The sequence below is a fragment of the Erpetoichthys calabaricus genome, chromosome 18, assembly GCF_900747795.2.
Source record: "Erpetoichthys calabaricus chromosome 18, fErpCal1.3, whole genome shotgun sequence".
In the NCBI taxonomy this organism is placed as follows: domain Eukaryota; kingdom Metazoa; phylum Chordata; class Cladistia; order Polypteriformes; family Polypteridae; genus Erpetoichthys; species Erpetoichthys calabaricus.
Genome location: NC_041411.2, coordinates 35,511,519 through 35,533,138, shown reverse-complemented (window position 1 = coordinate 35,533,138; position 21,620 = coordinate 35,511,519). Strand labels below are relative to the sequence as shown.

The 21,620-nt window shown below is 37.0% G+C and overlaps 1 protein-coding gene across 1 annotated transcript in view; it reads left to right on the top strand.

Moving 5' to 3' along the window:
* eefsec (eukaryotic elongation factor, selenocysteine-tRNA-specific) overlaps positions 1–21,620 on the top strand; it is an 84,545-nt gene that overhangs the window by 6,709 nt on the left and 56,216 nt on the right. The window contains exon 2 of the mRNA XM_028824246.2: positions 11,037–11,244. Coding sequence (XP_028680079.1) covers positions 11,037–11,244 — 208 coding nt within the window. The remainder of the gene's footprint in view (positions 1–11,036; positions 11,245–21,620) is intronic.

The window sequence follows — 21,620 nt, the reverse complement described above, 5'->3', positions numbered from 1 at the left end:
TTTTGGGTGAAGTTTTCCATTAAAGCAGTGAAAGTGGCAATAATAAATAGTTCAACAGTTTAAATTGTGATTCAGAGGGTGCTCCACCACTGTAAGCCAGGGCTATGAAGCAGAATGCAGTGTTCCAATAATCAAAACCAGGGTTTTCACTTCACTGCAGAACCATCCGCTGGTAGGCAGTGGAAGAAGTTTAAAAGTGACATTCCTTGAAAGAAAAAGAAGCACTGTGACATTTTGAATGAGAGTAAGTGATTTGATGGCTGACTTGTTGAATTCCATTTCAGTGTGGATGTGAAACTGGAGCCAGAGGGGAGAAAGAGCTCTGATTCTATCACTCTGTTGAGAACATAATCTTATTTTATATTAGGCATCTATCTTAATTGCTTCAGTACTTTTCAGAGTTTGCTGTTTGTAGGGCAGCATTTGTATTGGTATTTAAAGTCCCTTTTATCTGAAATTTGCACTTTGTACCTCTCTGCACTGTCACAGTATTAATCATTGCCCAGACTGTCATCTTCTGTCTATTTTTTTGCTTTATTTTCATGTTTTCTATCCCTCTAGTTTGGATATTATCTGCACTTACTGTTTGTTGAATCTAAGTTAATAACATAAACTGTAAAAATTACCAGTTAGGGCAACGTGTGTAATGCACTTCTCCGATGCCCTCGCTCCCTGTGGAATATTCTCCCTCTCTGTATGTTTTGTGTCCTACTCATTAACCTGCTCACATTCTTTTTTTGGTCATTCCAATGCACTATGCATTATTGATTAGTCTTTCTTGTGGCAATGTAGCAATTACTTTTTGACCATGTGTGTAAGCTACTCTGTCATGCTTTGCTGTGGTTTGCCAGTTCTTTCATTTGTTTGAAAAAAGGCTTAAAAGTCAAAATAGTTTGTTTCTTTTAATATTTTTACACTTTATTTTGTTTTGCACATTATTTTGCTAAAATTATTTTGCCTCCTTCCTTGTAGAATGAGTCATGTTTACCACTTTCCAATCATCAGATATTTTCCTATTTCAAGTAATTTCTGGTACAGGCTTACTTAAAGTTTACAGCTGCCTAGGACTACTGTAAAAATCCACTATTCCCCGTGTTTTGATACTCATAATTTAGCATCTGAAGCACATCTGACTTCATTTTTAAAACTCTTTAACACAACATTCAGTTTTGTTTTTATCTTGCACATTTCATGATTTACTTTTTTTGTCGAAGATAGGTAAAATATGCTCAGAGGACATGGCAAATGAATGCTGGGAATGCGTGGGAACCATGATGCATGCGCATTTGCGTTCTGAGCATGAAGTATAAACAAGCACTAAAACAACTAATCGGCCATTCATCACTCTGCCAGCACATCAGTGTGTATCCCAAAATCTGTGCTCTTTCCTCAGTGCACCCTGGGCCAAACCACACAGTAGCGTGAGATGAGCCATTGTTGTGTTCAATGAAATCAGGTTCAAATCGATGCCCTTTTATTGGAAAACACACTCAGTTTGGTACAGACCTGTATGATGTGTTTACTGTGAATCAAAGCAAGACACCTGTGTTGTTAATAATCATCAAACTAGTAGCTAAATTGACAGAGGTTTTGCTGAGGGCAGTGATATCTTGTAACTTATATTTGCATCTTTATAGAGTATTTATTTTAATCATTTAAAATATGTGTTGTGCAAATAGCATTCACATATCATGCTTTTTAATTTTTTACACAAGCACTGCACTTGGTCCTGACTGAGCATGTATAAGTTGTGATCATTTTTGCAAACAGACGGTCCTTACTAACATATTGATAAATACTGGATTTTCCCTCTATGAATGCTTTATGAACATATTTACTGTGCTCACATTTCATGAATGAGATGCCTAATTGAATGAATCTAATTGTACTGCAAGGTGGCTTAATGAATAAATTGTAATTGTGCCGAGAGTAGTATCAGTGGCTTTACATTCATTTTCAAGTGAGGTGTGCATCCAGTTCCACGTACGTTACTGTAGTTATAGTTAGTAGCATTTTGTAATGTTAAGCAATTGTCAATAACATTAAGAACACATTGGCTATCATTTAGGAATACAACAATGTATGAATGTGCTCTTGTGTTAAAGTCTCTAGTTGGCTAAGGAGCTGTAGACAGAAGGATCTTGATTTTTGAGAGGAGTCTGGTTAGGAGAAAATAGGGGTTACTAAGATGTAAAAATATATTTCTCTATTATAAAAAGAAATCCTGTCCTGATAGTCTACGATACGTGATCTTCTCGGAAGATAATTTAAAGGCCCGCGAGACGAAAGAGACCTGCCACGGTGCATCTCACAGGAACATAGAACGAGAGTCTTGCAAGACACACCCTACTTACAAGCAATATAAAAAAAAAAAAAAAACAAATCAGTATGGAGAGAAAAAAATGCTAAAAAGAAAAACAATAATCTAGGTGCAAGTTTAGAAAATAAGGCACGTGATGATCAGCCCGGAACAAGTGGGATGGAAAAAAAAGCACGTCCAATCGGGCACAGAGAAAAGAGACTCAAATGCGTTGGACAGAAAAAAGAATAATCGAGGTGCAAATTCAGAAAATAAGGAAAGTAATTATCAGCCTGGAACAAGTGGAATTGAAAAAAGCACGTCCAATCCGGCTCAGAATAAAAAGACAATGAATAAAAGAAAGTAGAACTTCATAAAGACGTTTACAAACGTTGACGCAAAACACATGCAGAGCAGGTTAGAGACTATGAAAACAGTGAAATTAGAAAGGCTCAAAAAAAAAAAAAAAAAAAAAAAAACAAAAAACGGTGCTAATTACATGTGGAGAAAGCTGCGACAGCAGCTACCCCAACCGAACGCGAGCAGCGTTATGCATCCTGCAAGAAAGAATTCAACCACGCCCGTGGCCAGAAATAAAAGACAGGTATTGCTTTTACAATGTCACGCGAGACCAGGCAGTGAGCCATCATTTAAAACAAGTCAACAGACCTCTAAGCTAGCAGTTGTTGGATTGCTTTTGGCAGGCAAGCATCATGTGTTCCCAGCTCTTAAAACAACGACATGCGACAGGCAGAAGAGGCAGCTAGCAAGCAGCAAAAAGACAGCAAATGATCCAAAGGCATATCCTTAGCGTACGTTCAGCCGCAGCACCCTTCACAACACGAGCAGTATTATACGTCTGGGAAGAAAGAGATGTAACCTCGCGCAAGGCAGGAAATAAAGAAACAAGTATTGTTTTTACAAAAGTTTTTAAAGTAAAAGTGAAAATAATGCATATGTAACAATTCACAAGAAAATAACAATCTCTTTAAATTGTAGATTGCCTGCCTAAGGTGAAGTCATCCCTGATGAATGGGGACGTGGGAATGAGTGGTCCTTTCATCGGATTAGCGCTATTTCAGATGTGGAATGGCAAAATGGGGGAGGCAGCTTGATGAATAAGGTCTCCAGGACTTAAAACAAATCCAAATCATATTATGTGATATCATCTAATGTGAAATTCTACTCAGTACTTACAGAATTTAAATTTTTATACTGCATTGAGGATTTATTCTGTTCTATGTATTGTACTGTACGGTTCAGAATTAAAAGACAATGAGTAAAATGACAAAGTAGAACTTCATAATGACATTTACAAACGTTGGCGCTAAACACATGCAGAGCAGGTTAGAGACTATGAATCCAGTGAAATTAGAAAGGCTAAAAAAAAAAACCGGCACTATACACATATGGAGAAAGTTAAAGGATATGAAAGTAGGAAAATTAGAAAATATAAAAAAGTAAAGATCGCAGTAGCGCAAACAAACAAACTGCCTCATTTAACTATGCACCAGTCTAACTTTGGTTTTGCACAATAATTACTACACTATTGCACCTTAACACTTAATTCTACTATATTCACATAATTTTACTTATTTATTATGTTCTACTATACTGTTAACTTTCAATCTATGACTTTTTGTTAATTTAACTGATATTCTTCTAACTTTGCACAGTTTTTGATAAGCGGATCAGGATACATTTCACTGCGTGTTGTCCTGTATAACTATGCATGTGACAAATAAAGAATCTTGAGAATTTCAAAAACGGAGTTTACCGCACATGCATTTATTGGTTACTTTGTTAATGTATATATATTTATCTGTCTGCTTATTTAAAAAGCTACATTTACCCCAGGAGTCAAAAACATTCTGTCTAGCCCTTGTACAAAAACCTAGAGAAAAGCTGGGATATCACCTTGGTAACCCCATGTACTTTTGGAACTGTGAGAGGAAAATAGCATGACTTCACACAGTCCAATGCAGAACTCTACTTACTTTTTTACTTTGTAAAAAAAAAATTATTAACTGCTGATGATGTAGATCGTTTTGTCTGTGCTGAAATTCCAAACAGAGAAACCTGTCCTGACCTCATTAAAAAGATTCAGCATATTGGGACTCGCAAGATTACAAATATTGTTTTTACAGAAGTTCTGAAATAAAAGTGAAACTAATGAAATAGCAACAATTCAAAGAAAAAAAAAATCTTAAAAGAGTGTATCCGGAAAACCAAACACGGGGGTTGGTGAGCGAAGCGAGCAGGGGGCGAAGCCCCCTAGTGTGTGTGTTTGTGTGTGTGTGTATATATATATATATATATATATAATATATATATATATATATATATATATATATATATAATATATATATATATATATATATATATATATATATATTTTTTTTTTTTTTTTAAAAGCAAGATAAGAGAAACAAAAGCTGTGGCTTAATGGTTAAGGCTTTGTTTGGACTTCTGAGGTTGTGGGTTCAAATACGTATACTGATACTGTGTGACCATGAGCAAGTGACTCCACCTGCCTGTGCCCCAATTGGAAAAAAAACAACAAATTTAACCAATTGTATTTCTCAAATGTTGTAAGATGCCTTGGATAAAGGCATAATCCAAATAATAATAAGAAGTAGTAGTAATAATAATAATAAGCCAACTACATTGTTTCTGTGTAAGATACATTAAGTCTGCATATCCATAAAAAACTTGGCAAACCCAGTTTTGTACTTTCTGCAGTGCACAAAAAGTAGAATTTGGGAAAGAACAGGGGAATTGTCCCATTAAAAGAAAACGTTAGTTGGGATGAAAATCTGCAGCCATGGGTGTCCCCCAGGACTGAGATTGAAATAACACTGAATTAAATTAAACTATCTCTCCGTTATAAAAAAAAATCTTAGAAGGAGACGAGATGTGATTTTCTCAGAAGGACACTTATACGTCCTGCGAGAAAGGGATTTAACCATGCCCGGGGCCGGAAATAAAGGACAAAGAGTAGATGACAAAGTAGAATGTCGTAAAGAATTAAAAAATGTTGGCATGGTATACAGAGCAGGTTAGAGATAATGGAAATACGAAAATTCGAAAGACTCAAAAAAAAGAATAGGAAAGATCGCATTAGCGCAAACAAATAGAAATTATTACTCAGTGAAATAACAGAACAGCAAAAAGAGATCGAATATATTGTTAGGATTTAAACTTTAAGTCAGAGACTTGCAGATTGTCTAATTCGTGTTGCCATCAGGGAATAAAAAGTAGTGTTCCTTCCCAATGAAGAGGCGTATCCGCGAGAATTAAAAGATTCCAAAAACGTTGGCAAGGTACACATGCAGAGCAGATTAGAGATAATAGAAGTACGAAAATTCGATGCTCTCAAAAAAAGAATAGCAAAGATCGCATTAGCGCAAACAAACGGAAGCCCCCTAGTTTAATAAATTATACATGGCTGCGTATCTACAGGATGCTTTTAAAGATAGAAATAACCAAAATTTGCCAATAAGCTCTACTTGGATACACTTTGATCTAGGGGTGGGCAGTATGAGCAAAATTCTATATCACGGTATTTTTCTAAATTATCCCGGTTTCACTGTATTCGACGGTATTTTTTTCCCCATGCATGAGTGGATGTTAACCACATTTTCCACTGGAATTACTGGCTAAGAATAACCTATTCCACTGTCAAGAGTATTGTACATTGTACAAAAAAAAAACATTTTAATGTGCTCACAAGTATTAATACAGGTTTGCATTGCCCCATAAAGTGATAGTTTTCAAGGGGATTGCACTAATGGAGAAGGTAGCACATTGCATGACAGATGCAGTCAAAATATAGAACCTTTTTATTGAACAAATTTTGCAAAAACTTAAACTATAATTTTGACAACATATTTTCAACCATACAAAGAGGCATTTAGACTTAATAAAATATCCAGAAGTGCTTGTCAAAAGTTGTATTGCACTGAATATATGTCTTAGAAAAGGAATAAATAGTAAATATTTTTTGTAAACCAACTACACTTTCTGTTAATGTTAACAATCTCTGTCCACTGACACGTTAAAGTGACTTTTTAAACAACTTTATCATCATTAAACTGCATAACATTTAAACTAATAAATAATAACAATAAAATAAATAATAGTATTATTACTGATAGTTGCACTATTATGTTCAGTGTAGAGAACTTTATTGCAGGTGTGACGAGGCTCCAAAAAACTGGATGTATGAATGGGTATCGCACAGGTTTAACTTAAATATTGTATAAATGTTGGGTTTGTGATCTGGTGGTCGGAGACACGAACACAGAATTCAATGCATGTTTTTCTGAGCGGGCTTTCTTTATTGCACGCGTGCTGTCTCTATCTGACGTACTAAAACCCCAGTTCCTATCCGTCCTCTTTCTTTCTCCACATAACCAATCACCACACGATAAACGTCTTTGTGTAATTAAAACTAGTTATAAACTTAGCCCACGGAGTGTTCAGAACTTTAAAAATATCTTCGTTATACATGTCTAATTATGCCATCCATTCAGAGTTGCGCCCATCTCTGAACGAGTCGCCAGCACATCAAAGGATGAATATAAGCAAAACATACACTAGCAGGGTCAATATAACACAACAAAACCCCACATCCTACATGACTTTGAAAGGAAACTGAAGCGCCGAGTAAACCCACCAGAAAAACATGCAAATGCAAGGCAGGCACGCCGCCGTGCCCCCATATGATTAATGCATGCTTTAATGCATTTCACCATGAAAATTATATTAAGTATTTATTTTAGCATTCTAACTGTTCAGAGAGAAGGAAGATCATGAAGTGAATGTATTCTGTGCGGGGTTCGCTGCCTGCACCTCCTCTTAGTGCAAGAAGAAGTCAGTTTAAGAATCACTTAACACAAAGCATTTAATGTGCTATATAACTTATGACGGGCTTTGAAAACATATCGTCACACTATTACACAGTACCCAGGTACATTACACTGTATTTAAAACAAATAAAACAAGTACAACTTGTCTTGCAGTATTATCCAGTAGTATAGAAACAGTATTTACATATCTGACCTTTTAAAACTAAAGTATCTCCAGGCTCTCTGTCCATTTTCACCACGCAGCATTCCTATGCTACCGCCCACTATTTGGTGGTGTAGCAGTGAAAAAGAGCCCTAGTGCAACAAATCTGTGTTTAGCGGTGTAGCAGTGAAAAAGGTCCCCACTTGAACAGTTTCCCGCTGCGCCACGTTCCGAACGTCTTTTAGGCAATTTAAACCGGTGTTGCGGTATAAGAAAAATCCATATCATAAAAAAAATAAAAAACGGTTTTCGGTATGAACCGGTATACCGCCCAGCACTACTTTGATCTCTACATTATTTACATAAAAGATGGATGAATTGATTTTAAGTCAGAGTTGTACAGATTTCAAATTAAAATTGTTTACCATGGAGGGATGCTGGAAGAGAGATCAGCTGTTTACTAAGGCTGAAACAGCAGACCTCACAGTTTGAAGTTTTTCTTCTATTGACAGAATGTTTGACTCTGTGTTTTCATGTTTAAAAGTAAAAGAATTCCCTGCATGCAATATGACTGAAAGTTTTATACCTGATGATAAAATTGTGAGATTATCAGGAAATGGCGAGCAAATATGAAGATTAATAAAAGTGATGTTTATGAAGTTGATAGTTTACCACAGGATCTAATTAATCAGCAAATCTGAAGGCCATTGGTTTTAAAACATTGATGGAGATAACTCTTTAAAACAGTGGAAGAAGGGGAGAGAGAGAGAGAGAGAAAAATAAAAACTACAAAATGAAGGAACATAGGCAAACTAAGTAACACACTTAGTCATGTAATGGGGGTGAGTGCTGAATTTCTGACCTTGTGATTTAAAGTCCTTAGTTTCCATATTTCCTGGTCAGTTTCGACCCATTTCTCATCCTCCTTTTTATTGTCCTGTGTTCTGACCAGCCCTAGACATTACGTGGTCTTACTTTGCTGCAGTAGTCTTTTTCCCACAGCAGCAGTTCTTTTTATTTTCTTTCATCTTTCCCATTTTCTTGGGTATATGTACTCTTGTTCCAGACAGACTGAGCTCTGTCTTTCTCTGCTACAATCTGATAAGTCTAATTACTTCCTCTCTTTGTGTGTCATTAGGACAGTCTGGCTCCACCCTACCCTTGAATCAAAGTGGCCACAATCAAGAGCCATTTCTTAGCTTCTGGTACCATGGCCTTCAGTTTCTGGATCAGCCAAAATTCACACTAAATTCCTAAGAGCTGGCCAGCAATTAGTCTTTAACAATGTGAGTCTGGGTATATGTTTAGGCACATAGCTGGTCAAGACTGTAACTAAACATTGTGCCTTTAGGTATACAGATGCTATCCAGAAGCAGCAGAGGGTGCTATCTGACCATTTTTGTAGTCATTTTTTGTAGAGATCCTAGGTATCCTATCCTATTCTTGCATAATTCATTTCATAACCACAGTGACATTTTTAGCCTTATTCTGATTTCTATGTCACTGTAATCTAAGGAAAGAAACAGTAAGTGTCACATATAACAACATTAATCTTTTTAAAAAATGTATCTAATCTTCTATGCAGTGTAGCCATGGGGTTAGGAAAATAAATTTAAAGCACAATGTTACCAGTTTTTTCCTCACCGCTGCGACTGTATGACCTTAAGGGAGTCACTTTGCCAGACAGTAATCCATTTGATAAAATATAGAAGGATTTGTACTATCAGCTAAGGAGTCTTTTGAATCAACTAATCAATCACAGCAGCCGCCACCAATAGGCAATTAACAGAACAAGCAAGTGGTGCGTTGTTTTGTTAAACTTACTTAAGTATAACAAATAAACGGTAGATTGTCATGATATGGATTAAAATGTTTGCATAAGTAACATTTTGGGTGTAATTTTACAGTGAATTATTGTCATGATGAAAAACACACCTCTGATACTTTTTAGCTACATTTGTGATGTCTAATGTAAAAATCCTAGGTCAGAGAGGAAGAGAATAAAAAGTTTATCATACATCATTGTAGAAAATACAACAATTTGAGCCATTTATTGAAAAAGTTCTATTTATACTTAGTACAGGTTAAGAAAATGATGAGTATTAGTGAGTGAATGTGCGTTATGATTCACTGGCACTCGATCTGCCAGGATAAACTTTGACCCTTCACAACCCCAAACTGGATTAAGCAGGTTCAATACTGGATGGATCAATAATGTAGCACCCACACTAAAAGAGTGATTAAAATACTCTCATTGATTTGAGGTAAACTGTGCTGCTGTCAGCATCTAAAAAGTAGTTAATTGAACATTCTAAGATGTTGCTTGTGAATAACAAAGTTGAACCTCCAGGTTCTTAATTCATACCTAGTATGTGAGTGACCCCTCTCCTCCTGTAAATGAGGTTGTGAGGAATATTTCCAATTATTGGTGTATAATCTGACCTGTGGTGAGGTTGTCATTCTTTTGGTGTACAGGGAAAGTTCTGGATTCCTGGTAAATTTTTGGGCATAATCAACCAATAATAATTTAAAAAGTTGTCTTTTTTTAGGCTCTGTTCAAAGATTTCTGTGTGATTTTACTGCTGAGACAGGTTCATGATGTAAAGGATACAGTGAAAGTGCTAAATAAAGAAGCAGTTAAAAATTAGTACTTAAATAATGCATACAGCAGTAGCAAAGTTGAAAATCTACCCTCCGCCAAAAAAACTTGCTGGGATGATACCCATCTTGTCAGGAGTGCTGCTGGTGGCTTACCGTACAAGATCAACTTCTTTGTAAACTGACATTTTCATAATTGAAGCCATGGAAACATTCTGAGAAAACTATTTTTAATTGTTTTATCTGTTTAATCTGGAGCATGCTAGTTTTTACTGTATAGTATACAGTGTATATATACAGTAAGTATAACCTGTTAGTGTTACAGTGTGTCATATTCTAGTGACATTCTAGTGACCTACAGCTTGATTCCCTGTCTGTGTAATGCACATTAGTTTAGACATGAGTGTCGCAGTGTGGTCTAGTGTTGTGAGTTGGAGCTGTATTTTCTGAGTGCTATTTCTGTTACAAATGATTCCCTTCTGTTTATTATATATTCTATTTTTTTTTCATTAAAGGGAAAGCAAAACACACAGAAAAAAATACCTTTCCTGTAGTTAATGTACTTTTATTTTTTCATTATTTTAAATGTAAGAAATAGACAATGTTTCCTGAAACAGGAGATTTGGCCAACTGAGAATTATTCTTGTAATATAAATAAGACACTTTGGTTTGAAAGGCAGAGTTGCTGAAAGAAAGAGTCGTCTGTCTGTGTGATCCAGCTGACAGATGAAACTGATTAAGGCAAGGACCTAGCGTCCAAAAACAGACGGGGAATTAATTGGGGTACTTCCTACCCTCTCTGCAACGGGAAGGTCATGTTAAGTAGATCTGCCTCTGCCCCGGAGAGACTGGAGACATTTGAGAAAACCCCCTTTGCTGCTTTTTGTCCTGTACTCTACTGTAAATGATTTATGTCCCAATGAATTTAGAAGGCACGAAGCTGGCTTGTTTTGTTTTCAAGCAACTTGGTTAAAACCATGGAAGCATGCCTTTCATACTTGATGATAGAACTGGAGTAGACGTACCGCCTGCAAAGAATGGAGAGAGCCTGTATTTCATAGTTCTCCGCCTACCTGCTCCTTGTCTGGTTCTTTGTTACTGATAAGCACTTCTTCTCATCTCATAGGTGCCCAGATTATAGATCTGATGATGCTCGTCATTGATGTAGTGAAAGGCATGCAGACTCAGACTGCTGAATGCCTGGTGATTGGTGAGATCACCTGTCCCCGCATGGTGATAGTATTGAACAAGACTGACCTCCTTCCTGAGGGAAAAAGACAAGCTGCTATCGAAAAGATGACTAAGAGAATACAGAAGACACTAGAAAACACCAGGTAGGAAAAATGAAAGAAAGAATAATTTGAGGGATGATAAAATAAAATATGTAGTTATCTCATTATTTGTTCCTTTTGTCTTGGAAACAATATAAAACAAAGAGACAATTTGTGAGTTGATGGAATTGAGGCTATTACAGAACAGCAACTTTTTCCCTGCCAGGAAATTGCATAATGTAGAAATCTTCTGCTTGAATATGTGCTCAGTAATTATGCAAAAAGTACATTTTTTCCAAAACACCCAATAATTGACATTTATGTAAATGCACTTCTTGTCTTTGGAGATGATTCTAATGGTTGCTTACATCAACCACTATAATACAGCTGTAAAATGCAACCACTGATATAAAACAGCAGTGAGTAAGTTTAGCCAGTTGTCAATTCTAAGTGACGACACATGGCAGGGGAAAAAAATTAAAACACTTGGAATGTTATTAGCTACTTCTGCCTTGGATTTTTAGCTGTCCATTGGAAGCTCATGTCTGCATTATTTTCTGCTTTCAGAAAAGACATTTAATCCAATCCACTAAGCCTGACTTGTTTTTGCTGTGTTTTCAAAGATAGCTTCTGTGTAACCATGTTTCAATAAGGTGACTTATACTGAGTTGCCAGTTTGTTAGGTTTAAACTCTCACCTTCATACAAATTCTACATTCCAACCCACCTTATGTCATATAATAGTGGGTTGTGTTATAAAGTAATTATACCATTGTTTCTAGCAATGGTAAAAACAAGTAGCCATAGTGACTTTGAATGTGGTGTGATTGGTGGCACTATGCAAGTCTGCTTTGGCAACTCCTAAATGACTGGAGGCTTTTCACATGCAACCATTTTAAGGGTATACAGAGAATGATGTGACAAACAAGAAATAGGCAGTTCTATAGGTGAAAACAGATTTGTAATCAGAGGGGTCAAAGGAATAAGATAAGCATTGTATAAGCAAGAATAGAGGCATAACCAGGTAAATCGGATCCATATTCAACATTGGTGTGCAGAATGTCATCTTTAAATGCATCACTTATTTGACTTTGTGTGAAAAGGGCTGCAGCAGCTGTCACAGAAGCCTCAAAACTGGCCTGTTGCGAACTGGGCAAAAGTTACTGTGTCAAATGAATCCCTGGTCCTTTTACTTTTTAGGGATTAGAATTTTGCTCAAGAAACACAAGTCTATGGAGCCATCCTGTTTATGTAAACAGTGCAGGCCAATGGAGGAAGTCTGGTGATGTGTGGCATGTTTACCTAGAACACATTAGGGCCCCTGATACCCACTGAAGTACATCTCAACAGAAAAGTGCATCTGAACCTTGTTGCTGACCAAGTTAATCTCTTTTTGTGAATACAGTTTATCCACAGTTGAAAGGAGTGACATTTCTTGAGGACATAATGGTTAGTTTTCATTACCTCACTGGTCTGCAGTATCCCAGGATCTCAATCCTATCTAACATCTTTGGGATGAGGTGGGAAGAACTATCCTCAGTAAGACTTTGCAGTCACTCAGTCATTTCCACAGTAATTTCTACATGGTACTGCTATTCTCAAGGCAAAAGGAGGTGCCTCTTTCTACTAAATAGATAGTGTTGAATCAGTGTTAAAATTTTGGCTTCAGAATTGATACCAACTTTCAGGCCTCATTTCCAGTACCAAAATGGTTCCGAAGCACATAACAAACAACTCCAAAACCCTCCGTCTTACTTCAGCTTTTCTGTTTCACTGCACAATTTCTTGCCTCCCTGGTGCACTTTGCAAATCATTCTGCTTTACGTACTGCTTATCTCCATGAAGTCACAGTTACATCAAGTCAAAGCAGTAACGGGTGGGAGGGGTCCCTGTGAAGTCCCGATCATTTAGAATCATGTGGTTTTTGTTTTATAAAGTCTATGAAATGGACCCTTTTACTAAACTGCAGCAGTGACTGTCGTGGGATTAAAGCTGACAATTACTTCAGGTACCAAAAATCCAGAAATGCTGGTACTGTACCTTTTTAAAAAAATGTTTTTTGAGTACCTTTCCAGTACCGGTTTACTGCATCGTCATAATAGATAAATGCACCTAATGAACAGGTAACTGTAAGTTAGCCTCCTAAGGCAAACTTATAATTTCAAACTGATAATCTGTTCTTTCATTAAATGCTAATGTGAATGTTATATTTGTGAAAGTTAGCTGAATAGAGCCACCACAGAGTTTTGCAGGAAAATAAAGTCACCTGCAGAGTGTCAGATCTGGGGAAGTTTGTATGAAACAATAGAAAGCACTCATCAGCACTTGGTAGCTGTGAACCTCTTTTTACATCTGTTTTCTTTTTTTATTGTGCTTTTTCAGTTGCTCTGTGTTAGTAGTGGTTAACTGTTATCCTGTCTTACTAAATTAACGTGTTTCCTCTCCTCCCCTGGTTGTTTGGGTCTTTGAAGACAAAAGATTTCCCCGATTGTGATAGATTTTTGTGTTGTGTTGTGTTGCTTGATGCTTGTTTATCCTCTTTTATGTTGATTTTACATGGCAGATGATGTAGTGGTACCACACTGATTTTATTGTGCTTCTTCATGGATATTGAATCCTAGGTTTAATTCTAAGCCTATTCGCTGCCTGTGTGGAGTTTTAATATTCTCTCCTTCTTCATTTCAGTTTTCTTCTGCAGTGCAAAGATGTGCATGCTGTGCTAATTATAAGTTTTAAATGAGCCTGTATTTAGTAAAACGAGTTTTGTGTTTGTATGTGTCTGGTGGTAAATGGGCACCTTGCCCAGGCTTGGTGCTAGCCTTGTGACTGATATTGTCAAGCTACGCTGCAGGTCTGTATGTTAAGTAAGAAAGCTGGTTCGGAAAATGAATGCATAAATGGATTATTTCCATGTTGTATGGTTTTCTGAAGCCCTCCTTGGTTTAAAAACTTATGTAAGAAAGCTGGTTCGGAAAATGAATGCATAAATGGATTTTTTACGTGTTGTATGGTTTTCTGAAGCCCTCCTTGGTTTAAAAACTTAGGTAAAAATTTCTTTCTTTCAACACAGATTGCTTTCGTTTAATGACCTGAAAGAGAAATACATAGAATAAAACACATATTTGAAATGCAAGTACATATAGAAAAAGTAATTACAAATAGAGAAAATATAAATTCTCCCTCTGTCTCTCTCTCTCTCTAACATACTGCACACACCAAAAGTAACAGACAAATGAGAGCAACGTGAACAATGCTCAAACTGCAAATGTTCATGTTTATTAAGAAGATACAAGGCTGACATGCTTAATAAGTGTACACCTAAAATCAAGACATTTGGATCTTAAATTGTCAAGCCTATTGTTTACTAAGGTGAGAGGGCAAATTCTTCTGTAACTGTTCTTTTTCTAATTAAACATTTGAGTTTCTGTAATACACAACCTTGCTCACCGTCTACACTCAGACAAAGAGTGTTGTTTTAATTATAGGACAAAATGAAAAGGTCTAAACTCTAACTCTTAATTTAAGCTGAAGATGTACCTTGCTTTTCTTACACTCTGTTATTCCTCTCTTTAAGCACATGATGACTCCTCGGATTCCCTTTTCCCAGTTTATTACTCCACTTTCTTTAAAGTAAAAAAGCCCATATTCCTGCCTTGACTCTCACCAAATCTGTCGGTTCTCTGTTTATAGGAATGTCAGCAGCAAAGTGACACATGTGATTACATAAAATGCTATGATACTAAACATAAAGGAGGGTTAATTTGGTCAATTGGAGCATCACTATTTACTTTGTTTTATCGTTGGATGGACCTGGATTTGATTTCAGTAGAATATGTGAAATGATTTTGTTTATTGACTCCCATTTTATTCTTGAATCTCAACAGCAGTTAGTCATTCCCAGCAGAAAGTGCAGTGGGTTAGCATTGCCGCCTCACTGATTCAGTGTTCTGTTTTCAGATGCTATGCACGGTTAGTATCTGTGTGGAATCTGCACATTCTTTTCATGTATGTGTATGGGTACTGAGCAATGGACTAGTGCTCATCAAGCACTGGTTCTTGCTCACTTTCAAAATAACCTATGCACCCCATGACCGTGAATGAATTTAATTAAGTGGGTTTGAGAATAATATGTTATTTTGAGCCTTGGATGGATGGATGAATAGTTAGTTAGTTAGTTAGTGGCATTTTAGTTAGTTCTGGTTCCTTACAGCTGTAAGAGACTGGGTTAGAATTCTGGCATTACTTACCATCTATATTTCAAACCATCTTCTTGTGTCCATATGAGCTGGCTCAAGTACTCCACTTCTCCTACATCCCAAAGATGTTATGGTTGGGTTCATTTTCTGTGGCACAGAGAAAAGCATTAAATCAAAAATGTGTACAGAAAAAACTCACAGTAACAAGTTCAGTCAATTATGTTTAAATATTTAAGGTAAATCCTCTTGGTAGTAATAAACATTTGAGGTAAGGTAATAATTTTTCTATTACAGGTAGTCATATAAATACAAGTGATATAATTTTCTTGTGGATTGTGATGATTTTTTTTTTCCTACTGGAAATATTTTATATATTTTAATATTTTATAATATTCTATAAAAAAAATAATTAAAAAAGAAAACCTGGCAAAACAAAGCGTATAATCTATATTACTGAACGAAGGTTGTATATATGCACGGATGCCGGAGGCCAGACACACCGAAGCGCACGCGCACTGCGCCTCAGCGCCCCAGAGTCAAACCCAGCGGCTTCCCAGACTCAGTAGGTGGCGCCCAAACAACACGACACAACCTGTAAACTAAACTTCAGGGCACAATACAACCGCCACCCGAACGCGAACGCGCACACCACCGCATATACAACCTTCATTTAGTAATGTTTACGAAGGTTGTGTATATGCACGGATGCCAGACGCAACCCGTGTCGAAAGCGCATGCGCACAGCGCCTCAGCGCCCCAGAGTCAAACCCAGCAGTTTCCCAGAGTCACTAGGTGGCGCTAAACAACACAACACAACACAGCCTGTAAACTAAACTTGAGGTAAAGTGTGCATGCCAACAAGTTGCCATGGTGACATATTTAAACATAGACATAGAATAACTAGACGCCTCATGACCAGCAGAATCGTAAGTGAACGTCGCCGTCATATTGTGAGTGGCACTGCTGTGGAGTGAAGCAATGAATAATGAGCTGCTTGGGATTGTACAAACCGCTGTATGCTCCAAACCAGATCCCGGGGGATTACATTTCATAGGTAAGGCTGAACAATTGTTTTGGTTATATTTGGCTATTAGAAAATCCCGTTTTATAATCTTTACTTTAGCTAAGCCAGGCTAAGCTAGCAAAGCTATACATTTATGTGCTCAAGTGAGCCTTCAAACAACGTTTTGGCTAAACGTATTTAGTCACTACCTATGTAGATTGTTGTTAGCTGTTAACATTTCTCAAACTTGATGATGTTTTTTCTCAAGGAGCACATTGAGGAGACACAGTTTGAAATTGACAACCATCATTTTATGCTTGTGTCTTTAGTTGTGTCTGTCTAACACAAACTAAGGCTGCACCATATTGCCAGACTGAATACTCTCAAATTACAGGATCTGTGTGAGCGAGAGGGACTGTAAGTCTGTAGGAGATCAGTGAGATTGTGGAGTGCGTTAAATGTTAAGAGCAGTATTTAGTATTGTATTCTGTAGTTAACAGGGAGCCAGTGAAGTTGAGAGAGAATCTGTGTAATATGTTCAGTGGATTTAGAATAGCAGGTTATTATCCTGGCAGCAGAATTTTGAAGAAGTTGTAAGCGATGGATAAGTTTTTGTGGGATGCCAGATAGAATAGCATTACAGTAATCTATAGTTGAGGTGACTCGGCCATTAACCAATACTTCAGTACTGTGTTGCGTAAGAACAGGACAAAGTCTAGAAATGTTTCGAATATAGAAGAAGGCAGTCCGCAAATGTTACTTATATGGGAGGAATTATTTAATAATAATAATTATAATTATTATTATTTAATAATTGCCATTATTAGTGTATAAATGGATATAAATAATTGCATTTAAACGATTCGCCAAAATCTGTTGTATGTAAATGATACTGTTTTAAACGTTATTGTTTTTTCATCAGAAAACCCGGTTTCCACATCTACCTGTATTAGTTTAAATGGCACTTTTGCCACTCGCAATAAGGCTGATGCTCTGACGTATCGTGTCGACTGGGAAACACAGTGAATGCGGCGTCTATCTATATATGTTTATGTATTTAAACTTGAGGTAGTGGTGACTACTGACAGTGCCAGCAGTCAGCTACTCCACTGTGCCAGCAGTACTCCACTCCACTGTGCCACCAGTGCTCCACTCCACAGTGTCAGTAGTCGGTGTTCTCCACTCCAAAGTGCCAGCAGCTACTCCACTACACAGTACTAGCAGCTACTCCACTACACAGTGCCAACAGTCAGTGTGCCTCAACAGTGCCAGCAGTACTCCACTACACAGTGCCAGCAGTCAGTGCGCTCTAATCCACTGTGCCAGCACTCAGTGTGGCAGCTGTCAGTGTGGCTTATTTGAATCACATTAAGGTAATTCAGTGTTAAAAGTAAGTTCAATTATGATTCCTAACAGCAAACGACTTCTAGCTAACAACACACCCATAGAAAAATAAAAACGAGACCGCATGGATAAAAACAATGAATGAAGGCGCTTACAACGTGCTTCTGAAACTCCAGAACCAAAGGAGTCACGGCTCCAAAAAGAAACAGCTTTGGTACAAATATATTTATTTAATTAAATTAAAACTTTCCCAGGACGCTCCCACCCTCCATGATTTTTCATCCCTACAAAGATCGGAGGGAACAGAAAGTAATTGCCATTCTTTAGAGAATCGGGGGTTTACTGGTATGAGCAGAAGCACTATACATATTTGGTGAGAAAACACAAAACAATGTAAATGCATAGATAACTGTACTGCACAATGTATTGTGCCACCATTATATAAAGTACCTCACAAAAAGTTTAAAAAAAAGATCTTTTCATATACTTGTATTACCTGTTGCAGACGACAATTAAACTGGACATATCTTGATTTCAGTGTCTCTAGTTGTGGAGAGAAAGTATGCATAATCTCTTCAAATGCATCGGGCGTATCATTACAAGGCACAAAATATAAAGCTAATAACACCTAAATGTGCATATGAATCTTTTCATTGTGTTTGTAAGAGTCGTTTGTAAGAGTCGTCTACATAAAATCTGTGTGTCACCATTAGCTACTCAAAGTTGTCCGTGGTAGTGAGGGGAGTGTGTATGCCTGGACTGGTGTTCTGACCAGAGATGATCTGAATTGGGCAAAATTTGAAGAGAAGATGAATTAACAGATGTAAAAATTTGCTAAAATTTTCTGACATTCCTTTTTTGAGCAATTAACAAGTATTTTGCACTTTTTTAATCTTTGATGAGCTCATGCCTGTTTTGGAAGGGTTCTTTATTTGAAGTGTCCATAATTTCTTGTGACTTCATTTCTTGAGAGTTTCACCTAGATGTCTGTTCCAAAGTCTTTTCTGTGTTCCATGTAACACATATTTTATTATTTCTTCTTTGTCTTATACACTTCTGAATGCCTCCTATATCTCCTGCTCCCTATTCAAAAGTTTTTCTAGAGTTCTCCTGGATGTCTTTTTTTTTTTCTTTTGGTATGTTTGCATTTAAACACCTATGGCGTTAGCTATGTGTGTGTCTGTCTGCCTGTCTGCAGGAAACAATTCGACTCTCAGGTGACTGATTTATCTCACTTATTCTTCAAAGAAATTTCTTGGGACAGTTCAATTTTCATTGAGATATTTTGAATATACCCTGCTGTCCACATTTTTAAAGTGTCAAAATCTCTCATTAAAAGCGTTTGTGAATTTGCAAACTCTTATTACTTCAGCTTGTATATTTTTTATTTTACTTGTTCTACTGCTGCCCTTGACAGCAAAATGGTAAAACACCTGCAGTCATGCATGCTGAAGCAAGTGCACCTTGTGACAGAATACAGGATGGGGCAGAGTTAAATATGAGTGGGGTTGGATGACTAAAAATTACCATATAATTACCATATAAGAAAGGTATGACATTAAATTTGCATTTATTTATTTTCACTAATAATGATATTTTTTATTCAATATTATAGTATTGTTTATATATTCCTCACTTAGAAGGTAAGAACGATCCTGTACTGTACCAGAATGCAGGGGTAGGTCTCATTAAATGCTAACAGCCTGACTTCCGTTTCTGGCTCATTCTGCGCTAGTCTCATTGGCTGTATAGTGTCTTGTGCAAATGTCAATTGCAGAAGCTCACTTCTCCTGTTCCTTGAAATGAAAGCGGGTAAGTAAGATGATGTTCATGTCCATTGAGGATAAAAAATAAAAGTAACCTAACTTAGTATAGAAATCTATGAAAGATGGCACCCTTTATGCTACATTGACTAATGGTGTACTCAGTATTTCGGTTATACTAAAAAAAATCTCACCACTACATTAGATAGATAAACAGAACTTTAATTTTTCCCCAAGGGGAAAATTTGGCTTTTTCTTTTTAATAACTATCTAAATAAATAAATAATTGTATGTATACACACACTAAACAGAACTTTAATTTTTTCCCCAAGGGGAAAATGTGGCTTTTTCTTTTTAATAACTATCTAAATAAATAAATAATTGTATGTATACACACACTATGGTCCGAACACATATCTGAATGACTAAAAAGGAACAAAATTAAAATTAAAGAAAATGTCTGACTTGACAGTCACAGTGACGCATTATGCAGGTGTATTGCCATTGGTATAAAGGAGCCCCAGTAGCATTTGTTGACCCTCTTTTGATGAATGATTCATAGGCTGGAAGCACTCTTGTCTTATTTTGTCAGAGAGAGGACATGCAGCATTGTTCATAATGGCACTCAGTTTTGTTTTAATAATCTCCTTTGCTACTACCTCCAGGGGGTCCAAAGTGTGTCCCATAACTAAGCCCACTTTTTTAATTAGCTTGTTGATTTGTAATGGCTATTTTTCTGACACTGTATTGTTAAAGTGTCAGAATGATGTGCTAGATATCATGCTTTGATGCAGCCAACAATTTTACCTTGAGACTTCAGTGCAAATGATAAATCTCCATTGGTTACATTTCATGTTTAAGAATTACACAGTTAGCCTCAGAACCTCCATATCCAACAAGAACTTACCGTAGCACATTCATTTTTTCAATACTTGTAATAAGGAAAATTGTGATAAACTCTTTGATGAAGTGACTAGGAAATTGTACAAAAGTGCCCCATCTTCTAAACCAGCTAACCAAATCTCTGAAAACAGCTGATTGTTGCTCCATGCGTACATTTGCTTAATTTTCTTGATTGTTTCATCAGCATCTTTCCTTTCCTAAAATGGCCTTTGACTCCTGATGCTTTTTCTGCTTTTCTTTTTCTTTCTCTCTGCATATATAGTTCATTATTTTTCTTTCTATCAATCAGTTAATACAGTGGAAATTGGTGGTATCCCGTACTCTGTTTTAGTCATGATGAGTTTCAGAGTATAGCTGTTTGAAGACTACCAGAATGAGTCCGCTGTTAATGCTGTCTTCTTTATTTTTAGCAAGATCGTTATCTTCCACTAAAACACAAAATAATGTCCCAGTTATAAAGGTGACATACTTTTTTGTTGGATGTAGATTATCATTGATTACCTGCTTTATTAAAGGCATTTTTTCAGCAGTGTGACCCATAGTGAATCCAATTTTGATGGGGATCTTTCATGCACTGGTATCTTAATGTCATGTGAAATCACAGTAAATTGTGCCCTCATGTCGCCCTTCTGGGAACTTACTTTAAAAATGGAAATTGGCTCAATTGGAAAACCCTGGCTTCCTCTTCAGCTCTTGCAGAGGAAAACAGAGTATTGGGATGTATATCTATTTGGAAATGCCATGCTCCCTGAGTGTAAACAGAATTGCTAAACCAAATAGGGAGAAGAAGGAGACTGGGTACATAGAGTTGCCCTTACTAGTTCTATCTACTGCTGTCTCCTGCATTTAGGGTGTCAAAACACACTATGAGAGTCTTGTGGTTGATCACAGGAGCTCTGAAATGCCAGCTCGCCCTCCTCTCAAGCCACGAGTGGCCTGAGGCTGCAGCTAGAGATAAATGCACTTTCTGAGTGTGCAGAATGGATTAGCCTTTGAGTGCTGTACTGATTGAGACTGTGACTCAAAGGTCTGCAGTCATGGGACCCGGCTTGGTGTCGCGCAGTCTGCATGGCGCTCTGAACACACAAATGCACAGTAAATGTCATCTTCCCTTGTAGGGATGCTTCCCTGGAGTCAGATGTGAAGTACTTTTATGTGTGGGCATGAAATTATACAAGCTACAGTTTTGCTTTTTTTTCACTCTCCCCCCTCTGGAAGTGCAGTCAAACAG